The following is a 23,187-nucleotide window of genomic DNA, read 5'->3' as shown; positions in this document are numbered from 1 at the left end:
CTCTTTCACAGTGGAAAGCTAAATAATGGGCTTAAGCTTAAGAGTAAACATTACCATTCCATGTTTTGTCCTTGATCTTGGACAATTTTAAAACATTCCTGGTGGTTGAGTGGCTGCTGCAGTAAGGACACATGCATCTTGGCCATTTTATCAGCCAAAAAGGTAGTACTGGATAAACAGATCGAATCTTGAGTATTTTTCTTCATGCTAGGGATCGGCTTTACAAACCTATTAAAATGCTTCTTGCAGTCATGGTTGAAGGGGTGTGAGATGATTTCCCTGAACCATGAGAAGGTTTACAATTATTCAGGGATAAAGAATATATTCTCAGATCATATTCATACCAAAACACTTTTAAAAAATAATGGACACAGTTAAGGTAGAACCTAGCATTTTATTTAGATCTTCATTAAACTGTTGGAATTGAGAACCAGACATACGTAATAAACCTCCAAAAATAGATCCTGAAAGGCACTTTCTGCTTAGGGCAAGCAGTCATGGAATAAGCATGTAAACAAGCTGGCTTCTCTGTACCACACCAGCCAAGTCAGCTTTCTCCATGGCCAGCCGCACCAGCTCTGCCCTCCCTTCTGTTAACACCAGCCAGACCCCCTGTAGGTCTAACCCAAGGTTTTTCTGTAGGACACCTTGGCCTACCTGGGAATGCTGGAAACATGTTGTTAAAGGAATCATGGTGTTGAGGAAAAAAAAAAAAATCTTTTAAAAGCTGCCATCTGAGGTGATGGCTTCTCTGTACTTACGCCATACCCCAGAATACAATAAATAAGCAATTAGAAAATGTTCAAGTATGAAGGGATTTCCTCCTCCCCGCCAAAAGCACTGCTCTCTGAAGGAAGCTGGTTTCTCTGTAGCTACACCAGCTGTTCAGAAAGCTCATTGGACCTGGTTTTGAAAATAAAACAAAGTTAAAACCCTGGGAGGAATTATTGTGCAGTGTGGAATACTCAGTCTTTCTTATAAAGAAAAAAAAAAAAGTTATCTGGTACCAAAGTGTGCAACCTACAGACCCTCAGGTACTGCCCTGTGACTTCTCTGTATGACATCACAAGGGTGCCAAGTGCCTGTTTTTCTAGAGCTAGGAGTTGGTGGTTTGGCTAGTGCTGAAACCATGCATAGGGTTGGTTTACTAAATAAAAACCTTATTACGTACGTCCTCCAAAAGACAGCTGAAAAGTGGAGAGATTTTGATTTGGTGCTATTTAAGAGATGGCAATTAAGAGCATAAGCACCAGGGAGATGGTTTAATGGTAACTGCCTTTTTTTTTTTTTCTGTCAGGCTAGAGCTCCAACTGGAACTTGCGTTACATGCAAGAGTGATTGGATAGGGAACACTCCCTGACAAAGAGCTACATAATTAGAAATGGATCAAGTAATAGGAAGATAAGGGAAGGCTTCACATTCATAATAGAGCTCAAGACATTACAAATTCATGCTGACAGGGCTATGGCATTGCCAGACAGAGGCTATAATGGAACTACAAGTACTTTACGTGCACATTACAGGACATTTTCAGCATTTGGTGGGAAAGTCAATGCAATTAGGATTTTAGAAGGTTGGGTGATAGGGCACAAAGGTTCAATTTCAAAAAGCATTATTTACTACAGTGTTGTTGGTTTTTTTCTAGGCAGTTACATGGATCACCTATGCTCACTAAATTCATTATAATGGTGAACAAAACACCTAGGGACAGAATAGCAAGCCCAACTTACAGTCCCCCACACAAGCTAAAATTCATGTCATTGACTAGGAGTGACTGCAACTGATCAGGAGCTGAAAGAGGACAGGAAAATTTAGGAAGAAGGGCCCTTTCCCTCAGAGCTTGAAGGCTTCTCTGTAGCCTACGCCAACAAGTCTGGGGAAAAAAGGCTAACACTTTCAATATTTAAGCTTTTTGGGCACTTCCCATGGGAAGCTGTCCCTACCAAAGTGGCCATAGGCTGCAGTCCTCTGATAAATTGGCTTCTTCAGATCCAGATCCCTGGAATATACAAGTCCGTAACTTAATATGTAGCATTCAATTAAAATAAAGCAAAACAATCAGCAAGACTCATTTTCAAGAGTTCTGGCAAATGAGTTCAGTTCTCTGGGGTTTGCTAGGAAAAAAGTTTGTGGCAGAAGTGTTTGTTACTTCTCTGGTGTCCAAACTCCTCGCACAGTCCTTATTAGTAACTACAGTTCTTGTTTTTCCATCCTTGGCTCAACAAATATGAAAACTCGTCATTATTCTGAGAAATTGCAAGTATCAAAAGCTCTTCTGAGATCATGGCATACTTACCAAGGTCCCATGCCCACACCCTGTTTATTTTCTTTATAGCAGCCTTGAATAGCCCACTTATCTGTACTAATTTCTTATAAATAAAATAAACATCCTTAGATAACACAAGCACAAATCCCCATTATCAAATGTGGAAGACTTTCTAGGGTGGTTAGTCTAAGCGATGGAGCACTGTAGTTTTAGAATGTTCTTAACATAAGCCTTTACTAAAGGCAATTTAAAGGTAACATCAACAGTTCTAGGACTTAAAACGTTTCCCCACTTGAGGAATCTTCAGACCTTCACCTTGATTTGAATATATCTCAAATATATGTACATATACCCACACCCTCATTTTTAACTAGCAATAGGCTTTACCATCTTTACCTGACAATGACCCCAGGGCGGAGGTCAAAATTCTTCTTCACAATCTCTAATAGCTCTCTCTCACTCTTCTGAGAGGTGCCATAATGGAAAATGGAGATAGACAATGGATGAGAAACTCCAATAGCATAAGAGACCTAAAAGGATTCAAATGTCATAAGAGTCAGTGTTTAAAAGACCCACACACTTATGTAATACACTGGCATTTAAAAAAGACGAATACTATGCTAAATGCCCTCCCACTTGCATGCCTTCTAATCAATCCAGTTACACAAAAAAATATGTACCTGAACAAGAACCCTTCTGCACAGACCTCCTTTAACAAGGGATTTTGCCACCCAACGAGCAGCATAAGCAGCTGAACGGTCCACCTTGGTATAATCTTTTCCTGAAAAGGCACCTCCTCCATGAGCTCCCCAACCGCCATAAGTGTCCACAATGATCTTCCGGCCAGTCAAACCAGCATCACCCTGAAATTACAGGATTTAAATCACTTTATGCTTAGTGCTTTCCAATAAATGGTTCTGTATCAGGTTTGTTAAACACCTATTCTGTATCACTCAGCAAATATCCTCAAAAGAGTCAAATGCAAAAAAACCAAAAAGCTATACTGTAGCTAATAAAATGTGAAAGCATCTGGCTGTTTTCTAACACCCCCCCCTCAAAAAAGGTGACAATAGTCAAATTTGCAAGTCAACATAAAGAAAATACAAAAAAGTTGAATTGTATAGATGGCCTTACCTGAGGCCCACCAATAACAAATCTGCCACTTGGCTGTAGATGATAGATTGTATCCTCATCAAGATATTTTGCAGGTACAACTGCTTTGATGACTTTCTCCTTTAGGGCATCCCTCATCTCATCAAGGCAAACCTCTTCATCGTGCTGAACAGATATAACAATTGTGTGGACTCTGATGGGAAGTACAGCACCTCGATCCTGCATATACTGCACAGTCACCTTGAAGACAAAGCAGATGATCAGAACATCAGTTTACTAGATACAGAACCAAGACAAACCTAAATTATAATATGAAGGATAAATACTAGTCTTTTTCCAGTTAGCTTTAAACAAGTTTACTGATGTTCTGTGAATTATGTGTAATCCAGCTTTATAATCATCACTTACTTGAGTTTTAGAATCTGGACGTAACCAAGGCAAAGTGCCATTGCGGCGTAGTTCAGCTAGTTTTGCATTGAGCTTGTGTGCTAAGACAATAGTTAAAGGCATACATTCCTCAGTTTCATCAGTGGCATAACCAAACATCAAACCCTAAAAAAGGAAAAAGTCAATGTCATCAATCCAAGCTTTGGAATTTAATGTTAGAAGAGATACAGATAGTTTACACCAAGGTACCTGGTCCCCTGCACCAATGTCTTCCTCGTTCCGGTCAAGATGAACACCTTGAGCAATATCTGGTGACTGTTGCTCCAAGGCTACCAGCACATTACAAGTCTTGTAGTCAAACCCTACAAACAAAACAATGCCTTAAGGAAAAAAAAAGGGGGGGGGGGCAAAGAAATACCAATGCCTTCTATTTACAAGTGTCTGGATTTTTAAATACTGCTAAATCAAATACAGCTTCCCCCCCTTTTCTAAAGTGTTTCACACCTTTAACAAAGACCTATACCAGTACTTGTTCTCACTGACTGAAAAAAATCTGCAGAGGATTTCTGCTTTTACCAAAAAAGCTATGTGCTAATGTAGATCTACTGTAAAAATGAAGCCTTTGCATCATTTTGGCTTCCAGGTTGCATAGGAATGTTCCATTTTTGGATAGCAGGGGGAAACTTGTACACCTAAAACTTGGAACTTTTAGAGAATTAAATAGAGCTGGAACAACAAAGATAGTAAAACTGTACAACTGGGATTAATGGTTTAGCAGGAACACTCTAAAGACAGAACTAGAGAGAGTTGAAAACGTGGAAAAATGAGCTTAGAAATGCCAACTCATTAAAACACACCTTTGGAAGAATCATCATATCCAATGTGTTTAATGGTTTCACGAACCACTTTCTGGTAGTCAACAGCAGCTCTGGATGTAATTTCCCCAGCAAGAAGGATCATTCCAGTTTTTGCAACAGTTTCTAATAAAAGATAAATTCACACTCAAATGTCAGTCTTATGAAGTAATTTTCACGGTGTTACCTTTTCATCAGTTGGTTAAGCAAGCAATGTTTAGAACCTACCACAAGCCACTTTGGCATCAGGGTCCTGCTGAAGGTGGGCATCAAGCACAGCATCGCTGATCTGGTCACAAATCTTATCTGTGGAAAAAAAGAATCCTGGCTCAATCTCTCTCTTATGGTCAATGGAAGTTTGTTGTTCCTCCTTATAAGTACTGCTGTACAGATCTTTGGGAGACCTTTCTTTTAAAATCTGGTAAATGGGCAACTGAATGGCTCAGTCGTTAAGCGGCTGCCTCCGGCTCGGGTTCTGGCCCCAGGATCCTGGGACAGAGCGCCACATCAGACTCTCTGCTCACTGGGAAGCCTGCTTCTCCCTCTCCCACTCCCCTGCCACTTATGTCTCTCTTTGTCAAATAAGTAAAGTCTTTGAAAAATAGTAGCAATAATAAAAATGTGGTAAAACCTACAGAACATAAAATTTACCTTTTAACCATTTTCAAGCATGGAATTCAGTGGAATTTCAAATACGGAGATCTTAATTGCTGTCTAATTATAAGTACTGCTTTACCAGAAACCATTTGCCAAATGATGGATATAATGCTGCATATTACTTGAAAACTTGACACCAGTCTTAATATAGCTGCACCACAAGCTCACCAATTCAGATCAGCCAGCAGAATGCCCAGCATGTTTAATACATTTAAATTCACTGTGATACATGCAATTTACACCTTAGAAGGATTTCATCCCATCTCTAAAGTATTTCAGACATTTTGAAAAAATAAGTTCCCAGGCAAAACAATTTCCCCTGTTAAACAGAAGAGCCAGATAATTGGAATTAATCAAGTTAAGGCAGAAAGTTTATCTTCAAACTGAAAGGCAAAGCTGGAAAACATTTTGCCTTACAGTATTATTTCTCAAGGACAATTATACTGACATTTTATCCCCCAAATTTGAAGTCTTCATTATAAATCTAACCAACGAGAAAGGTGAACTGTCTTCTTCCCTTGTTATCAAATTCTCCCTGATCATAAGGAACACTAATCAGAGCAACAGAAAATGTCAAAGAGTTAGAAAGAATAAAATATCTGAATCTCCCAGTGTAGTCCAGGAAAATGAGCTGAACATGCTGGAAAATGTCCAAATGTATTCCGAATCCTTGTTTCTTCCCCACTTCATTGCCATCTATTAAGTGGGAAAACAGAAATACCTCCCCTAGAGATTCTAGGGGAATTGAATTTTCTACAATTATCCGGAACAATTAAAGCAGAATGTGTATGGCAGTCAAGTCAGAAGCTCAAGACTTAATTTACAAACTGCTATATGTGCCTATAACTTAAGTGACTAAATTAATAAAAGGTGAATCAAATACATGTGAAGTTCTCAACACTTGAGAGAAGGTGGGTAACCCACACCAGAACACATGACCTTCCCTCATCAGGATCTTGGCGTCTATCCTCTCCCACACCGGTAGGTTGCTTGTGGATTTCATCAGAGGCACAGCAGACTTACTAAACAGAAATGGATTCTTAAGACCATTAAGACTTTAGGTAACTATGTCACTGATCATCCCAAGAAAAGGCAGAACCTGTACAGCAAAATAGTTATGTCCACTAGGTGATGTTTTCAGGCTGAGATTGAAAGTTCCTTGAAACAGCTTCATTCGTTCACGTGTAAATTGATCTCCATAATGGCGGACTAGTGGACAAAGCCCAGAGAAGAAAATGTTCGGCAAAACCTTACCTAACCGTAAAGCACCCAAGACTTTAATGGGAAATCCAACGCAAGTGCAGCTTACACTTAATTCATGTTTCCTATCCTTTTCAAACGTGGTCCAAATAAGGAAAGCCTCCCCCAACCTGCGCTATATTTAGTTGGGGACTGTCACCTTGAAGGCAAGGCCATATATTGCCGAAGGGCACGTCCGTCGTCTTCTAAGGCCGTAACAGCCCAAGGCAAGGAATTAACAGAGACGGAACACGTCCCGAGGTCCGGGCCCCCCACTCCGCACACCCGAGCGCGCCGGAAGCCGGACGGCTCCCCCTCGCCCAGATGCCACATGCGGCAAACACGTGGTTGCGGCTGCAATGCGGGGCGCGCGCTCCCGAGGACCGGCCGCGAGCACTCAGGGCCAGTCGCCCACTCGAGGGCTTTCAGACGACAGGGCGGAGATGAGGAAATAGTGCCCTCCCCGAGTGGAGCACAGCTGCCCCGGCCCCCGCCCTTCTCGTTTTCTGGAATCTTCCGCATGCCGAGGCGCGCGGCCGGATGGGAGGAGAGGAGAGGTAGGGGGAGGGGAGTGGCGGCCACGCGCTCGGCACCGGCGGCGCCACGAGGAAGGCGCGCGGCCGCCGCTCTTCTCACCCCCCCGCCAGACGAGGGCAACCAGCGTGGGCACGGACGCTGGCCGGTCCCTGCCGGGCCTGCCCACGCCCCGCCCCTCACTTCGCTCCAGGGCCCGTCACCTCACCTGGGTGGCCTTCCCCCACAGACTCCGAGGTGAAGAGGAACGTGCCCTCCTCGATGAACGCCTCGTGAAAGCCGTTGAGCTGCCCGTTCATGTTGGTGTTCGTAGCGGTAAGTGTAAGTGGCGTTGAGGGAAAAGGGAGCGGCGAGGCGACGAGTGCGAAATGCACAAGCAGAAGACTGCGTTCTACTCGGCTCGGGCGGGCGGCGCGGAGCGAACGAGGCGGCGGGCGATGCGGCCCAGTATTTATACACAGCGCCCGCGCGCGCCCGACACGGGCCCCGCCCCTCGGCGCCGCGCGCCAATGCGCCACTCGCGCGGGGGTAGGCCGAAGGGGAGGTGCGCGGAAAGGGAGCCCGGGCTGAACCACTCCGCGGGGTAGGGGAAGCGAGCGGAGCTAACGCGCCCTTCCTGCGAATATTTAGTCATATTAAGCACTTCTAACAAGGGCCAAGTGGAAGTGCGAATATTTGGGGTCCTTGTACCCTTCCGTGCTCGAAGTGAAAGGAAAAGCGACGAAGACTTTATGGGCGTCTTCCCCTTGCTGTGACATGGCACTTTCCTTCCGACCGTTGACCGAGCTGTCTGTCCGCGAGGTCGCGTCCCCCAGCGGTGACGAAGAGAATCGGCCGAGGTTTTGTCCTCAGGCTCTGCCGGAGGGTCTTTCCGGCCGGCCCCGCCTTTAGATACCCTGGGGACCGGGAGCCAGTGGCCCTCGGCCATGTGAAAGTGGCCATCTTGGCTGGTCAGCGCACTATTCTTCGCACGGCCTTATTCATCCCCACCCGGCGCGCAGCTGGGGGCTGGAAATCCTGGGGGTTGCTAGTAATTTCTTGGTTAATGCCTCAGTGGTGAAAATGGCCGAAAAGCAGAATAACGGTAGTTCTGTCATCGATTGCCGTCTTACTTCCACCACAGCGCTAAAGTTTCTGAGGGAGGCCCTTTCCCTTTGTTGCTCCTGCAGTGAGGGCCATACTCCAGCCCCTTCTTCGGCTCAGGCCTTTTCTCCGTCCAAGAAAGGAGGCCCGTCACAAGGCTGACCTGGCACTTGCTGACTTTCCTATATCTCTGACGGGAAAATAATCACTGTTCAGAGTGTCCTTTCAGTCCTCTGTTCAGGAGACTGTTGAATATTTTTCTTGGGGGGGAAACCCTGTTTTAGCCTTTGTATGTGATTAAGCAGATCTCTTAGTAAGATGAAATGGTCCATTTCATGAAGCTTTCACTTTAAAAGATCCACCTGCGTTTGTCCCAGTTTTGCCCATGAAGGGAATTACAGGGAGAGAAGAAGAAAAGAACAAAACAAAACTTGAGCCAACAAGGAGTAGAAGTCGGAAACGGATTTCATGGAGTCCGCGTTTGGAAGAAGCCCACAAGTGGAAAGGAGGGCAGGTGTCACTTCCTATCGTCTGGGGGCTGAGACGTCGTGGGGGTCTGACGGGGGCTGCGGTCCTGGTGGTCCCGCGTGCAATAACATCGGGTTTAGTGATGTTTTTAGGGAAAGGCCTGCTCCTAGGATAGGATGCACGTTTCCCCGGGGAGATGGAGGAGACTCCTTGGAACAGCCTCCAGCTGCTTTAACGCTCAGAGAATCCGCTAAATTCTGAAGAATAGTCTTGTCAGCGCTGGAGAAAGGTGGGAGTTTGCCATTGGGAAACAATGGAAGCCCTTGGGCTGTGCTAGGGGCTTTGACAAAGGAGGTTAGGGAAGCACTCATGATCTCTTAGACTTTTCTGACCACATCCATGGTGGCTCAAAGCTTGCAGCGAGGTTAAATCACGGAAGAGACAACATGTATGTTTTTATTTTTAAAACTCACCACAGAAAAACAACTATAGAAGACTATTTAATAATTTTTCTTGTTTTAGTGTATTTCTTTTTTTTTTTTAAGCAGAATGCCGATTTATTAACTCACAATGAGTAATAAAATTGCCAACTGGAACAAATTGCGTGTGTAGGCTGGTCAGTGCATTATCTCCCAGCAGAAAAATCTATATAGGAAGCCAGAATATAATTAGAAGGTTATTTGGTTAATATGGAGTCAGAACAAGGGGATTAGTTAAATTTAATGATTAGCTCATTAAACCCGGATACCCCTATGCTACCAAACTCCACAGTGGGGCTGTTCCTGCCAAGGAGATTAGAATCAGCTGTTCACACTTGCTTACCTACTTCTCTTTCTTGCTCATAGCATGTGTAATATAGTGGTTAAGAATAAGGGGTTTTGGAGTCAAGCCTCTGCCACTTATTAACCGTGTTGAGCAAACAGCCTCTACATTTCAGTGTCCTCAGTCTGTAAATTTGGCATACTAATAGTATTATCATAGGATTGTTTCAAGGATTAAATGAAATCATGCAAGTAGTCTTTAGCTTTAGAACATAATAGGCATTTTTTAAACATCAGCTATAAAAAATAACCCTTCCATAGCTTCTAATGCCTGTTCAGATAGAGAATAAAATCCCTCTGTATCCTGAATATGATTTGACTGTTCATCTTGTGCCACTTTCTCCTTCTGTTTTTTTTTTTTATTTTGGATCTCTTTGAATTAGTAACAGTTACGTTCTTAATTTGTTTCAAAGCAAAGTGGACACATTTTCATTGATTTTATATTTCTCTCATTGTCCCTTACTCCCACAAATATTTATGAGCACTTCTGGCAACCAGCCCTGGGGACTGGTGCTATGACAGTCCTGGTCTCTGCCCAACCCCCTACTCCCCAGCTCTAAATGGGAGGAGATGCTTAGCTAACTCCTCCTCATCCTTCCACCCCAGCTCAGCTGCCACTTCCTGGATGAAGCCTTCACCTACACTGATTTCTCAAAGGGTCCTGTGTTTCCTACTAGGTGCTCTTTGAAATTACAGCATTTATTGGTGTAATTTGTAAGTTCTCTAACAATGAGAAGGTGGTCTGTTTTGATCAAGCTTTGTTACTGAATATCTGACACACAGAATCTGATTAGGAATGTCTGAGGAGAGGGGGAGAGAAGAGCAGGAGAAAAGGAAGGAAACATAAAGAAGGATTAAATATAAGAGCTAGCAGAAGGAAATAGGGAAATAAGAAATCCTGGGGATCAATGAAAAGAGCTACAGTTTTGTTTTAGTTGCAAGCATCATAATAAAATTGAGGGCCCTTTACTACCAGGGAAGTTCAATGCCATCCTGGTCTGAGAAGAAATTTCTGTTTCCGTACATTAAGGGTAAAATAAACCAGGAGAAGTTATTGGTTTATTTCACATATTAATGAGATTTGTTGAATGTGAAATGTTGTAAAGCACAAGAAAAAAAAATCTAATCGCTGCCTAAAGGTTCTAGATTTCTCAACACAATATTAGTGTTAGTAGTCTATGGAAGTGGCAAGTTTGGGATTGGATAAACTAGTGTTTGTGACTCACATAGCAAATATAACAACTCCAGGCCTTATCAGTTTGCCAGTGAAGAAGAGAGTTCCAGTAACTAAGAGAAAACATTTACCATGCAAGAAGTTGTTGATTGGGCGGGAGAAAAGAGGAAGATAACAGTAGGTATATCAAAGAGCAATAGAGAAGTTGTGGAGTTGTTGAGAAGAAAGCTGCTAGGCTGTGAATCTTAAGAGTACCTTAAATGTGGTGTGATGTGATGTGAGGTGAGGTGATGATAGGCCAAAAAGAAGGAAATCTAGAGGACATGTCTCCAAAATTGGTTCCAGTCCTTTAGGGCCAAAGCTCAGACATCTCAGGTGGCCTCAGACACAAGCTAGCTCTAGTGGGGTCTGAAACAAATACAATGTAAATCCCCTCATTTCTAGGCTTTTGAAATTTGTTTTTGTTTCTCTTTTTCTCTCCTGATTCTTTTTTTTTTTTTTTAAAGATTTTATTTATTTATTTGACAGAGAGAGATCACAAGTAGGCAGAGAGGCAGGCAGAGAGAGAGGAGGAAGCAGGCTCCCTGCCAAGCAGAGAGCCCGATGCGGGACTCGATCCCAGGACCCTGAGATCATGACCTGAGCCGAAGGCAGCGGCTTAACCCACTGAGCCACCCAGGCGCCCTTCTCTCCTGATTCTTTTTTTTAAAGATTTTATTTATTCATTTGACAGACAGAAATCACAAGTAGTCAGAGAGGCAGGCAGAGAGAGAGGAGGAAGCAGGCTCCCCGCTGAGAGGAGAGCCCGATGTGGGGCTCGATCCCAGCACCCTGGGATCATGACCTGAGCCGAAGGCAGAGGCTTAACCCGCTGAGCCACCCAAGCGCCCCTTCTCTCCTGATTCTTAATCAAATCTTTTGACTGTTCCAATAAAAGTCAGGAGGGACGGAAGAATGGATAGGGTATAATGAAGACACTAAAAGAGACAATAATGATGACAATATAATTTATTGCGGCAGTCACTGTTCTCATATCTATGCCTCCTGACACTTCTAACAGAGAAGTTACTAGTTCTCTTCCTGTTTTACAAATGAAGGCGCTATCACATAAGTCATCCAGCTCACACATCAATTCAGTAGTGGAGCTGGAACTTGAGCCTAGGTCTGAGCTCTAAATTCATGTTCCTTGTTATTAGTCAAAGAATAAATACTTCCTGCTCCCCGAGATCACTAATGATATTTAGTTTGTATCCAGGGCACCTGGCTGGCTCTGTCAGTGGAAAATGTGACTCTTGATCTCAGGATTGTGAATTTGAGCCCCATTTTGGGTATAGAGATTACTTTAAAATAATAAAATTTTTACCAAAAAAAATTAGTTTGTATCCTTTCATACATTTTTCTACTAACACGCATGCCCGCACATACTTTACGTGAAACATGGATTTTTCTCTTAAAAACTTTTATGACCATTTCTCCAGGACACTTGAGGTAAATAATTCTATTCTTTTCTTTTTCTTACTGTTGTAAAATAAACATAATATTTATAATTTAACCATTTTTAAGTGTACAGTCTGTGGCATTCTCTTAACAGTAAAATATACTATAGTTTGACCCTGCCATCCAATTCATGCAGCTGTTCCCTCACTGGTTGGCATTCAAGTTGTTTCTCATTTTTGCCCCATACGCAATGCTGATGAACTGAACATATTTGTATATACACTTTTGTGAACCAATGTTTTCATTTTTATGGAAAAGATGTCCAAAAGTGGGATAACTGAAAAAAAGGAAATGTGCATTTTTACACGTTTTTAGTTAGAGCTGGATTACTTTCCAAATGGCTGTCAAAACTCACATTCCTACCAGCAGTCAATGAATGTCAATTCAATTGAATGTCAAGTCAATTCAATGACAATATCATTTCCCAGGTCTCCCACCAATGCTGAGTGTTATCACTGTTTTTAATTTTTTCAGTATGACAAAGGAAAAATGTGGAGATTATTTTTATACCCTTTGGAGACTTTTGCAAGAAAGGTAGAATATCCCAAAGCCACAAAGGAAAAGGCTGAAAGACTTAACTACATTAAGAATGAAAAATTACTATCAGTAAAATACAAAGACAATAGGAGAAAACGTTTGCAATATGTTTGACAAAGGGTTAGTACCAATTGATCAGAAAATGACAACAGCCCCATGAAACCTATAAAAAAGAATGTAATTTACCAAGGAGGAAATACAAATTGTGAATAAATGTGAAAAGATTCTCAACCTCACTGATAGGTAAATGAATTAATTGATTTGTATGGTGAGTTTGAGAAAAACAAGGCACAGGGAGGAGGGAAGATCAGGAGGAATCTAAATGATAGGATGTTCAGTCTTTAGCTCCCCTATTATTTTGGCCCCTGGTGAAGATTTCATGATTATGATGATGCTTTCCAGAGTGGTGCCATTCATGGGAGTGTACAGGGTCCAAGCACTAGGATTCAAATCTCTCTCCCACCCAAATTTGGATGGGGTTCTCAGGATTGAGCCAAGTCTACCTGCCGCCAAAGGCTATAGCTCATCAATCTGGGACTCCTGTAAGGATTTATTCTCACCATTTCTGTTGCAGCTTAGCCCAGCCACTGGCCTCATGTCTACAGTGATGTCCACTTGACTCATCAGTATCTTTATTGGGGCAGACTGAGATGTTTTCACTATAATGTAGATGTACCACTGGCCATCTTCAGCTTTTCTCTGAAAGCTAATGCCGTTTCCCACCGACAGGGATTTACCTCTTTGGACCTTACCCCCCACTTCAGGAGGGCACATACCCATCTCTTGATGGTATGGTCCTAGTTTAGACTTGCCTCGAATTCAGGGCCAAATGGGCCCCTGGATGAATGGCAACTTTGCCCTATTCATAACCTACTTGCTTTTGCTTCCAGCTATGTTTGCTTGGTACCTGGGCTTCCTTGACTTGCCTTTTCATCTCTTTTTCCCCCACGTTTTTTGTGGGGGGTGCAGTGTTTCTGGCTTGACCTCCCACTAACTGATGGCCTCAGGGTCCTTCCCTTGCGAACTGCCTCCACAGGCACCCAAAGGAAGGACCTGCCCCCATTCCCTTGGAGAACTAAGGATATTGAGGTAGAAGTAGGAAGGAACTCTTGTATCCTTTGTTGCCCAACTCTGCACTGTGGGAGAGCACAACTGCCCCTGGGACAGAGAATGCTGGTATGATGGGGTAACTGGGAGCACTCAGCCCTGTATTCAGTGGTGTTGCCTTCACAATTCACAGAGACCTTACACGCTTGCTGAGATTTTTGCTATACTTTGATAAATTTTCTGTCTTCCAGGCTACCCAGTTCTCTAGGAAGCCTGAATGAATAGTTGATGTTCTTACAAATTCCAGTTGACTGAAAAAGGCAATCCACAAAGGAGAAATGTAATGCGACTTTGGTTAAACTGTATTCTGTGATTAAAGCCTGGCAGTGGAAGGGAGTACAAACCAGGCCATGGTCAGGATCTATGAGGTTGAGATCTTCTCAGATGCTGGGAAGCAGAGTTCTGGTCTTGGTCCCCAAACATGGTCTGGAGTGATGTTACCCTTTACCTACAGTCTCAGAGGGTTCATGGCATTTATCACAAGGAAGATGGTCTGGCAGACTGATCATCCAGTATGTTCTGCTGGAATGATGCTTTCCTCTGTAAAGGTTCTTAGTACCTTTCTTCCAGGCTTCCAGCTAGAAGACATCAACCCAACTGTCATGGATTAGGTTATATGCAGATTAGAACTAGCAGATATGGTTTTGGAGTCCTTTGGCAACTGCAGCAGCTGGGATTCAGAGTCATGGGCGACCTTTCTCAAATAGATAATTCAAAGAAACAGTGTTGCTGTTTCAGCCCTGGCTATGCATTAGACTAAACTGGAGCACTTTAAATCAAGAGATACCTAGACCCGTAGATTATTACATCAGAATCTCTGGGCTTGGGACAGGGAACAGGTAGGTTTTTAAAGCAAAAGGTGATTCTAATGAACAACCAGGGTTGACAATTATTGGGCTAGCCAATTGTTGGTTGCATCAATGGTAATAACCTTACATCTTCAAGAGGCCTGCAAGATCCTGCAGGATAATATATATATTATATATATATAATGAAAATGTTATTCTTCAGGACCACAGACGACTTTGTGGGAAGCAGTGAGTTCTTAGACTTTAATGTGCATACATATCCCCTGTTAAAATACAACTTTTAGCAAGATTCTGCATTTATTTTTTAAAGATTTTATTTATTTGTTTATTTGACACACAGAGAGAGAGAGAGCGCGCGAGAGCGAGCACACAAATAAGGGGAGCAGGAGGCAGAGGGAGAAGGAGAAGCAGGTTCCCTGCTGAGCAGGGAGCCGAATGTGGGGCATGATCCTGGGACCCTGGGATCATGACCTGAGTTGAAGGTAGACACCGAACAAATGAGCCACCCAAGTACCCAAGAGTCTGCATTTCTAACAAGCTTCCAGGGTATGATGATCCTGCTGGACTATGAAGCACAATGAGTCACAAGGATCTAGACTGGCAGTCTGCAAACTGGGATAGGGTACTCCTGAGATTACATGAAACTTTCCAAGGTCTAGCTAGACATTGATAGTTTTAATTGATCAATTTCCAGATCCCCAACCTCCATATGAACTATTTTCTAAGACTGATCTTCCAGAGAATAAGGTTTTTTGTTTTGTGTGTGTGTGTGTGTGTGTGTGTGTATTTTAAAGAGAGAGAGCACACGAGCAGGGAGTGATAAAAGGAGAGGAAGAGGGAGAGAGAATCTGAAGCAGGCTCCGAGCTGAGCTTAAAGCCCAAACTCATGACTGAGAGATCATGACTGGAGTGGCAACCAAGAATCTGATGCTTACCAACTGAGCCATTCAGGGGTCCCTGATCTGCCAGAGAGTAGACCTGAGACGAAAGAGTGGGTTCCCATCTCCCATGTCCCGTTTCACAAAGGCCTCTTTCTTAGGTGCATTAAAGAAAAGAAGACCCCTCACCCAACCAAGTCCCATACTGGAGTGCTAAATAAGGGAACACACTAAGAGACTGATGGAGGTACTGAGGAAATGATTCTGATAGCCAACAAATCTTTTTGCAAATTAAGTCTTATTTAATATTTTGTTTTCTATACAACTGGATGACTTGACGACATTATTAGCTAACAGGTCATTACATATAATTTTGGATGATAGATCATTATTTGGTTTTGTTTGTTTGTTTTTGGCATTTAGAAAAATTAAAAAACATTTGGTAAAATTGCTCTAACAAAATTATTTATATGAACAAAGTTCCTTAGTGTTTATACCTGTAAAAATGAAAAATAGGATTAAAATCAATAATGAACCCTGTCTCTTTCTAGCAATATGTAATATTCTTCCATGGAATTTAAACTAATTAAGGGAGAAAAAAACCCATCCACTTCATCACACACACACACACACACACACACACGCACGCATGTGCTTATATACTTTTCCTTTTTTGACTGATAATTATAAAAGATTATAATACATTTATGATTTTGATGAATTGTGTACCTATTATTATATTGCTAAGTCAAGCCACAGGAAATTTGGCTAATTCTCAAAAACTTATAATAAACATTTTCTAATATATTTCAATTTATATGGATATTTTGGAACAGAGTAGGTGATAGGGCTATCAATAAAAGACTTTCAAGATAAAATATAAAATATATTACATAAGTAAAAAATTCTGTAGGGGGAAATAGATTGGGGTTCATAGAGAAAAAAGGAACAATACAGAATTTTTCCCTATAAAAGAGGAATTTGCTCATGTATTTTGGTTTTTACTTATGGTTACCTTTTGTTCATGTATTTTTTTAAATGAATGATGGTGAGTATTAACTCTATGGTATTTAGATTCCATTGGGCATATTTAAGAGTAGTGGTTTATTGTGTTTTAAATGCCAATATTTATAATATGCTGAAAGTTACAACTTTTCAAATGTACTCATGTTAAAAAACTTCAAATATCGACTTAAAAATATGCTGGTAGTAGGAGGGCCTGGGACGCTCAGTGAGTTGAGCATCTGAATCTTGGTTTTGGCTTAGGTCATATCTCAGTGTCCTGGGATCAAGCCGAGCGCAGCACTACAGAGTCTATTTGTCCTTCTCCCTCCCCTTCTACCCTTTCCTCCCTTCAATAAATAAATAAATAAATAAATAAATGACATCAATCTTGTAAAGAAAAATATGCTGGTAGCATATACTTCTTAAACATTACTTTGGAGTTAAAAAGCCACAAAAATTGAAAGACTATCTACCTAGACCCATTTGAGAGGAGAGAATACTCCAAAAATTGAGCCTCGAATCGACAAGAGCTTCTGTAGAAGAGAATATAAAAGAAACAACTCAGGATGGTCCAGGCAGAAACTTCTTGGGAGCCAGATCCCAGTAGCACACAGAAATATTAGAAAAAGTGTGATCACTCCGTAGTCCAAAATAGTATACAGATGTGATATTAATCAGATATTTTGCAGCGTTTCTCCAACATTTGCAGTACTGACATTTTGTACTGGATAATTCTGTGTTATGGAAAGCTATTCCGTGCATTATAGGATATGTAGCTGCATCCCTGACCTCTACCCATTGGATGCCAGTGGCATCTACCCAAGCTGTGACAGCTGATAATGGGCTCCCCATTTAAGAACCACTGAGCTATTGGAAACATTGAAGGATTATTTTTTTTTTAAGATTTTATTTATTTATTTGACAGACAGAGATCACAAGTAGGCAGAGAGGCAGGCAGAGAGAGAGGAGGAAGCAGGCTCCCCGCTGAGCAGAGAGCCCGATGTGGGGCTTGATCCCAGGACCCTGAGATCATGACCTGAGCTGAAGGCAGAGGCTTTAACCCACTGAGCCACCCAGGCACCCCTGAAGGATTATTGTTAATGCTGGAGTTCACAAATCAGGGTCCAACTTATTTGTACCATGTCTGGAAGTCAGCCTCGCCTTCATTCCCTTGGGGATTGGAATGAAACTATAAGTTCCTAGAAGTCATACTTGATGAAGCCCACAGCCCCACTGAGTCTAAGGCCCTCTCTGTGGACTGCTACAGAGTTGAGTCTCTGGCTCTGACAAGGAATAGTCTCACTAGGCAGGGCTTATGGACATTGGATGTGGGAGCAACATGGGCAAAGAGGAGTTGTGAAGTAGACAGAGGCTGGCAACTGCCCTCACTGCCTGGAGGGAAACTATAGGCAGTGTGGAGATGCCTCCCAATCTGGGAACAAAGAACACCAGCGACCACACATACTGAGCCCTGGGATAGAAGTGAGGCACCACACAGATGCACACGTAGTGCCTCACTTTTACTCCTCTAGGAGCAAAACATACTAGTAAATGCCACTATCTGCTCTCCTTGCAGTGGGTCTTGGACTTGAACAGTAAGTGACCTGGCCCTTGCTGGACAAGTACCTATTTGAGAAAAATTGCTCAAGACCTGTGAATTCACTACTGGTGGTCCAGAGCCACAGAGAAGTGCCAGCTCCCTGTGGCTCAGTGGTGGTATCTATCTGTTCCAGAGATATTGCCTTAGTCATTCCTTTGGAATGAGAATTTTACTTGGAGATTGGACCACATTCATAGTATCTGAACTCTGGCTGGGCCCTGAGAACCATCTTTCACAAACTACCCTATGGATAGCCCTTGTAGGTGTGGCCTGATATATACAGAATCTGCTCTTTTGGACTCTTGCCCATGCCCAGGCCACCAGCTGCCACCAGTGACACTGACAGACTCTAACCCTCTTCCCTTGGCCTTCTGCCATGCTTCCATCCTAAAGTTCCCACAGATACGCTTGGAAGCACTTGAAGTGAAGAGAGTATGTGTTGAAAACTCTTGTACCACACTCAATTTTTGCTCTTATTCTAAGCAATCACATCACCAAAGATAATTTTTAATAATAAATGGATTTCATGTAGGTTTTCCTCTTGGGAACTAGACAATGAATATACATATCCCTTCCTTCTTGCAGTTATTTCTTTAAATTTATTAAAAAAATATATACGTATATATGAATGAAAGCATATTAAAGAAAGTTTGGAGAAATTGGATTCAGAGTCCAGAAATATACCCAAGGTGTCAAGACCATTGAGTGGGGGAAAGAATAGTCTTTTCCACAAATGGTGTTGGAACAACTGGATGACCACATGCAAAAGAATGAAACTAGGTCCTTACCTCACACCATATACAAAAATTAGAATAGATCAAAATTCAAATGTAAGAGCTAAAACTATACAACTCTTAGAAGAAAATGTAGGAGTATTTCTTTATGATCTTGAACTAGAAAATGGTTTCTTGGGTATGACACCAAAAGTATAAGCAACCAAAGTAAAAATAAATAAATTGGACTTCCTCAAAATTAAAGACTCTTCTGTATTAAAGAAAACTATCAACAAAATGAAAGGCGACCCACATAATGGAGAAAATATTTACAAATCATATATCTGGTAAGGGCCTAGTATCTAGAATGTATAAAAAAAACTCTTACAACTCAACAATAAGAAGATAAGAAATATAACTTTTAAATGGAAAAAGGATTTGAATAGACATTTCTCCAAAGAAGATATACAAGTGTCCAATAAGCACATGAAAAGATGCTCATATCATTAGTCATTAGAGAAATGCAAATCAAACTCACAATAAGATATCACTTCATACCTGCTAACATGGCCATAATAAAAAAGATAATAAAAAGTATTGGCAAGGATATGGAAAAATTAGAACACTGATAGATACATTGCTGCTGGAAATGGAAAATGGAAAACTGTTTGGTAGTTTTTCACAAAGTTAAACAGTTACCACATGACCCAGCAATTCTACTCCTAGGTATACGTCCAAGAGATTTGAAACATAGTCACACAAAAACTTGTACACAAATGTTCATAACAGTTTTTTCATGATAGTCAAAAGGTGAAAACAAACTGAATGTCCATCAACAGATGATTAGATAAACAATAATGTGGCATGGCCACACGATGGAATATTATTTGGCCATTAAAAGGAATGAAGTACAGGGGCACCTGGTGGCTCAGTGGGTTAAGCCTCTGTCTTTGGCTCAGGTCATGATCCCAGTGTCCTGGGATTGAGCCCTGGATCGGGCCGTCTGCTAATCAGGGAGCCTGCTTCCTCCTCTCTTTCTGCCTGGTGCTCTGCCTACTTGTGATCTCTCTGTCAAATAAATAAATAAAATATATTTTTTAAAAGGAATGAAGTACAGATATATACTACAACATAGATGTACATTGAAAGTACTATGCTAAGTGAAAGAACCCAGTCATAAGGAATTATGATATCCATTTACATGAGGTGTCTGGAGTGGACAAATCTACAGACAGAAATGAGATTAGCAGTGGCCAGGAACTGAGAAGAAAAGGGAATAGAGAGTGATTGCTAATGAGTATGAGGTTTCTTTTGGGTGCAATGGTTGCACAAGAAGTAGGGAGTGGTCAGCTTGTTGGGCCAACCATCAGTAGACAGAAAGCTCTAGAAAAAGCCCTTATATGAACTGTCAGGGGCTACTCAATCCTCTGATTGCTTGAGGCTCATACATGGGCAAAGGTAAAATTCATGGAGTTCTATCAATCTATTAACTTCCCTGGGAGACTAAACAATGGTTCAAATACCCAAACTCATAAACTTAACTACCAAACAGGCAGGGGATATGAACAGTCTATAAGAAACACGAATAGCTAGTAGATATATGAAAAGTGTTTGATGTCTCTCATAGCTCAAAAAAAAATGCATCACAAAACAATGAGATTCCATATGTCATCAATCAACTCAGCAAACATATTAAAGTTTGGTAATGTCCAGTGTTCACAAGATTATGGGGCAATAGGCACCCTCCTATACCATTTTGGGAGTGTAAACAGATTTAACTCTTCTGGAGGGCAATTTAGCAATGTCTGTCAACATTTTGAATGCTTGTTCTCATTGACTCAGCAATTCTACCCCTAGGAATTTGCCCTAGGGATAGACTGGCAAAATTATGCCAAAATCATGGGCAAAATCATGTTCACTGCAACATAGCTTGTAATAACAAAAACCTGTAGAGCACTTAGGCATCCATCAGCAGGGAACCAGTTAAATACAGCCATGTAATGTAAAAGTATGCAATCATTAAAACATGAAGTAGAACATGGAAAGATCCTCTAAATGTGTTCTTAAAAAACAACAACAACAACAACAACAATGACAACAATGTGCATAGCAAGACTATCTCATTTGTGTTAAGTTTTAAAATATATACAGGTAGCTGCAGGCTTTTTTTTTCAGGAAGGATACATAAGAAGCATTGGTAACCTTTGGAGAATGGCTCTGGGGGGTTGGAGGGACGAAAAAATGATTTTGGCTTTTTATTTGATGCTTTTCTATAATATCTGATTTATTTATACCATGTGAATGTAAGACTTTTCTTAAAATAAATATTTTAGGGGTGCCTGGGCGGGGCAGTTCGTTGGGCATCTGCCCAGGGTCCTGGTCTCAAGCCCTGCATTGGGCTCCCTGCTCTGCGGGGAGCCTGCTTCTTCTCCTCCCCAACTTGTGCTCTCTAGCTCTCTCTCTCTGTATCTCTCCAATAAATGGATAGAATCTACCATTTATTGGTAGATAAATCTACTTTAAAAATAAATAAATAAAATAAATGTTTTAAAAGCAGGTAAGAAACATGGAAGGATAAGAAAGAGTAAAGAAAGAGTAAGAAGAAGGATCTCTTTGGCGGGAAACTATGGTTTGTTCTGACACAGGACCAGCTTATTTTAGCTGCATTAATAAAAGCACTGTGATCAGATCATTAGGGTTTTGGGAAGACCACCAAGGCAGCAGCCTAGAGGATGGAGAGGAGATGTGAGACTAAAGTCAGGGCAACTGATCAGAGGTCTTTGCAACAGAGCAGGGCTCAGTTTTAGTTGGCGATAGTGGGGGTAGAGAATGCCTCAGCTAGGAGAGTTATTAAAAAGGACAACTGACAGCCATGGTGCCTGATTGGATGAGGAGGCCCAGCCATCTGCCTTGGGCAGCTGAGTGGGTGGCAAAGGAAGGAAGGAGAAGGTTAGAGACCAGAAGAGGATGGGGAAGAAAACAATGAGTTCAGTTCTGAGCGCACGGAGTTGAGGAAAACATCGAATCTGATTATGGTGAACAGATGTAGAAGTCTGGAGCTCAGCAGATTCTGAGTTGGAGGCAGAACACAAGAGATCAGGTGGGAATGGAAATGGGGTATAAGGAAGTTGTGTGATAAGAAAAAAAAAAAAAGGCCCAGTTCAAGACTGTCACACTACAGACACCCATTTTTGAGTGTTGAGTAGAGAAGACCCAGAGTGAGGCTGAGGAGGAAGCGATCAGAGCTGTGAGGGGAACAGGAGGGACTAGGGTCACAGACGGCCATTTCCTGCTCCTGGTGGGACACTGGCTGATCTTTTAAGCTACTCTGTCACCAGTGAAAATTCCCTTCTTTTACCACATCTGCCCAGTAAAATCCCAACCCTGGATTTTCTGGTTTCGCTCTGGAAAAGGGCCACCTACCCAGTGAGAATGGCCTCACTCCAAGTTCATGGTTTATACCTCTGTTCGGTTTTCTCTCTGCCACCCATCGATTTATTTTTACTTACCCTGGGTTGGCTCTGGCTCTCATCCCTGTTATTCTAAATCAGCATCGTGTTCACTTCTCACATCTTACTTCCACTCATCTTTGTGACCTTTTTTTGTCTTCTTACTTCAAGGAACAAGCAAGGCCTTCAGAATGAATGCCTGGAACATCTCAGCTTTCTCTCTGTAAATATATCTAAAACAACATTCGCCTTCTTTCGCAAGTATTCAGCCTCCAAGGATGAGGTTCAGCTCCCGTTTAGTGTTAGGGCCCCTCAAGGAAGCTTCACTGACCACCCCCGCATCCCCGAGCCTTAGCTATTGGTCCTTTTTCCGTCTGTATCACTGTATCAAACATTCTATCTTCCTCTTCATGGCATCTGCACTGAAGTTATCTCCGTGTCTCCTCCAATTACCTTGATCCTATGCATATTTCCCCCCACTTAACTTCTTATTGATAATACGACATCCAAACAGATAAAGGCACCTGTTGTAAATGTGTCACTCGGCAGAATTTTCAACTAAAGAGAGTCATGCAGTCAGCACCCAGAGGAAGAAACCAAGCTTTACAGTGCCCCCAGGGCCCTCCTTGTCCTCTCTTACACCCTCTATTTCCCCTCCCCAAGGCAACCACTATCGAGTCTTTCAAAAGCATTTGATTAGTTTGGGCTGTTTTAATAAATTAAAAAAAAAAAAAAAGCCCCAAATGGTGTGTACTCTTCTATGTCTGGCTTTTCATTGACATCGCATTTGTGAGTCACCCACATTGTCGTGTATAGTCCTGGTGTGTAGTCCTGTCGTGTGATAATAGTCCATGGTGCGAACGGACCGCGATGCACTGACCCATCCAGGTATGACGGATTGTAAATAGCAGCCACTATGCTGTATTCATCTTCCTATCTCCAGCCTTTCCCACCTGTCTGCATAATGGTTTGTGCATCAACAGGTGAGAGAACTCA

At 42.0% G+C, this 23,187-nt stretch overlaps 1 protein-coding gene across 1 annotated transcript; it reads right to left on the bottom strand.

Annotated features, from left to right (window-relative positions):
* Positions 1 to 374: 374 nt before the first annotated feature.
* Positions 375 to 7,478, bottom strand: MAT2A (methionine adenosyltransferase 2A). Its single transcript, XM_044261544.1, has 9 exons — positions 7,259 to 7,478; positions 4,849 to 4,926; positions 4,624 to 4,746; positions 4,016 to 4,128; positions 3,788 to 3,931; positions 3,401 to 3,619; positions 2,947 to 3,129; positions 2,663 to 2,796; positions 375 to 1,999 (listed from the first exon to the last, which is right to left on the bottom strand). The coding sequence occupies exons 1-9, from the start codon at positions 7,347 to 7,349 to the stop codon at positions 1,897 to 1,899; spliced, it is 1,188 nt and encodes a 395-aa protein (XP_044117479.1). The 5' UTR covers positions 7,350 to 7,478; the 3' UTR covers positions 375 to 1,896.
* Positions 7,479 to 23,187: the final 15,709 nt, after the last annotated feature.

This window comes from Neovison vison, chromosome 8 (genome assembly GCF_020171115.1).
Source record: "Neovison vison isolate M4711 chromosome 8, ASM_NN_V1, whole genome shotgun sequence".
Classification (NCBI taxonomy): domain Eukaryota; kingdom Metazoa; phylum Chordata; class Mammalia; order Carnivora; family Mustelidae; genus Neogale; species Neogale vison.
Note: the sequence above shows the minus strand (reverse complement) of the source record. Positions and strands in the feature narration are given on the sequence as shown.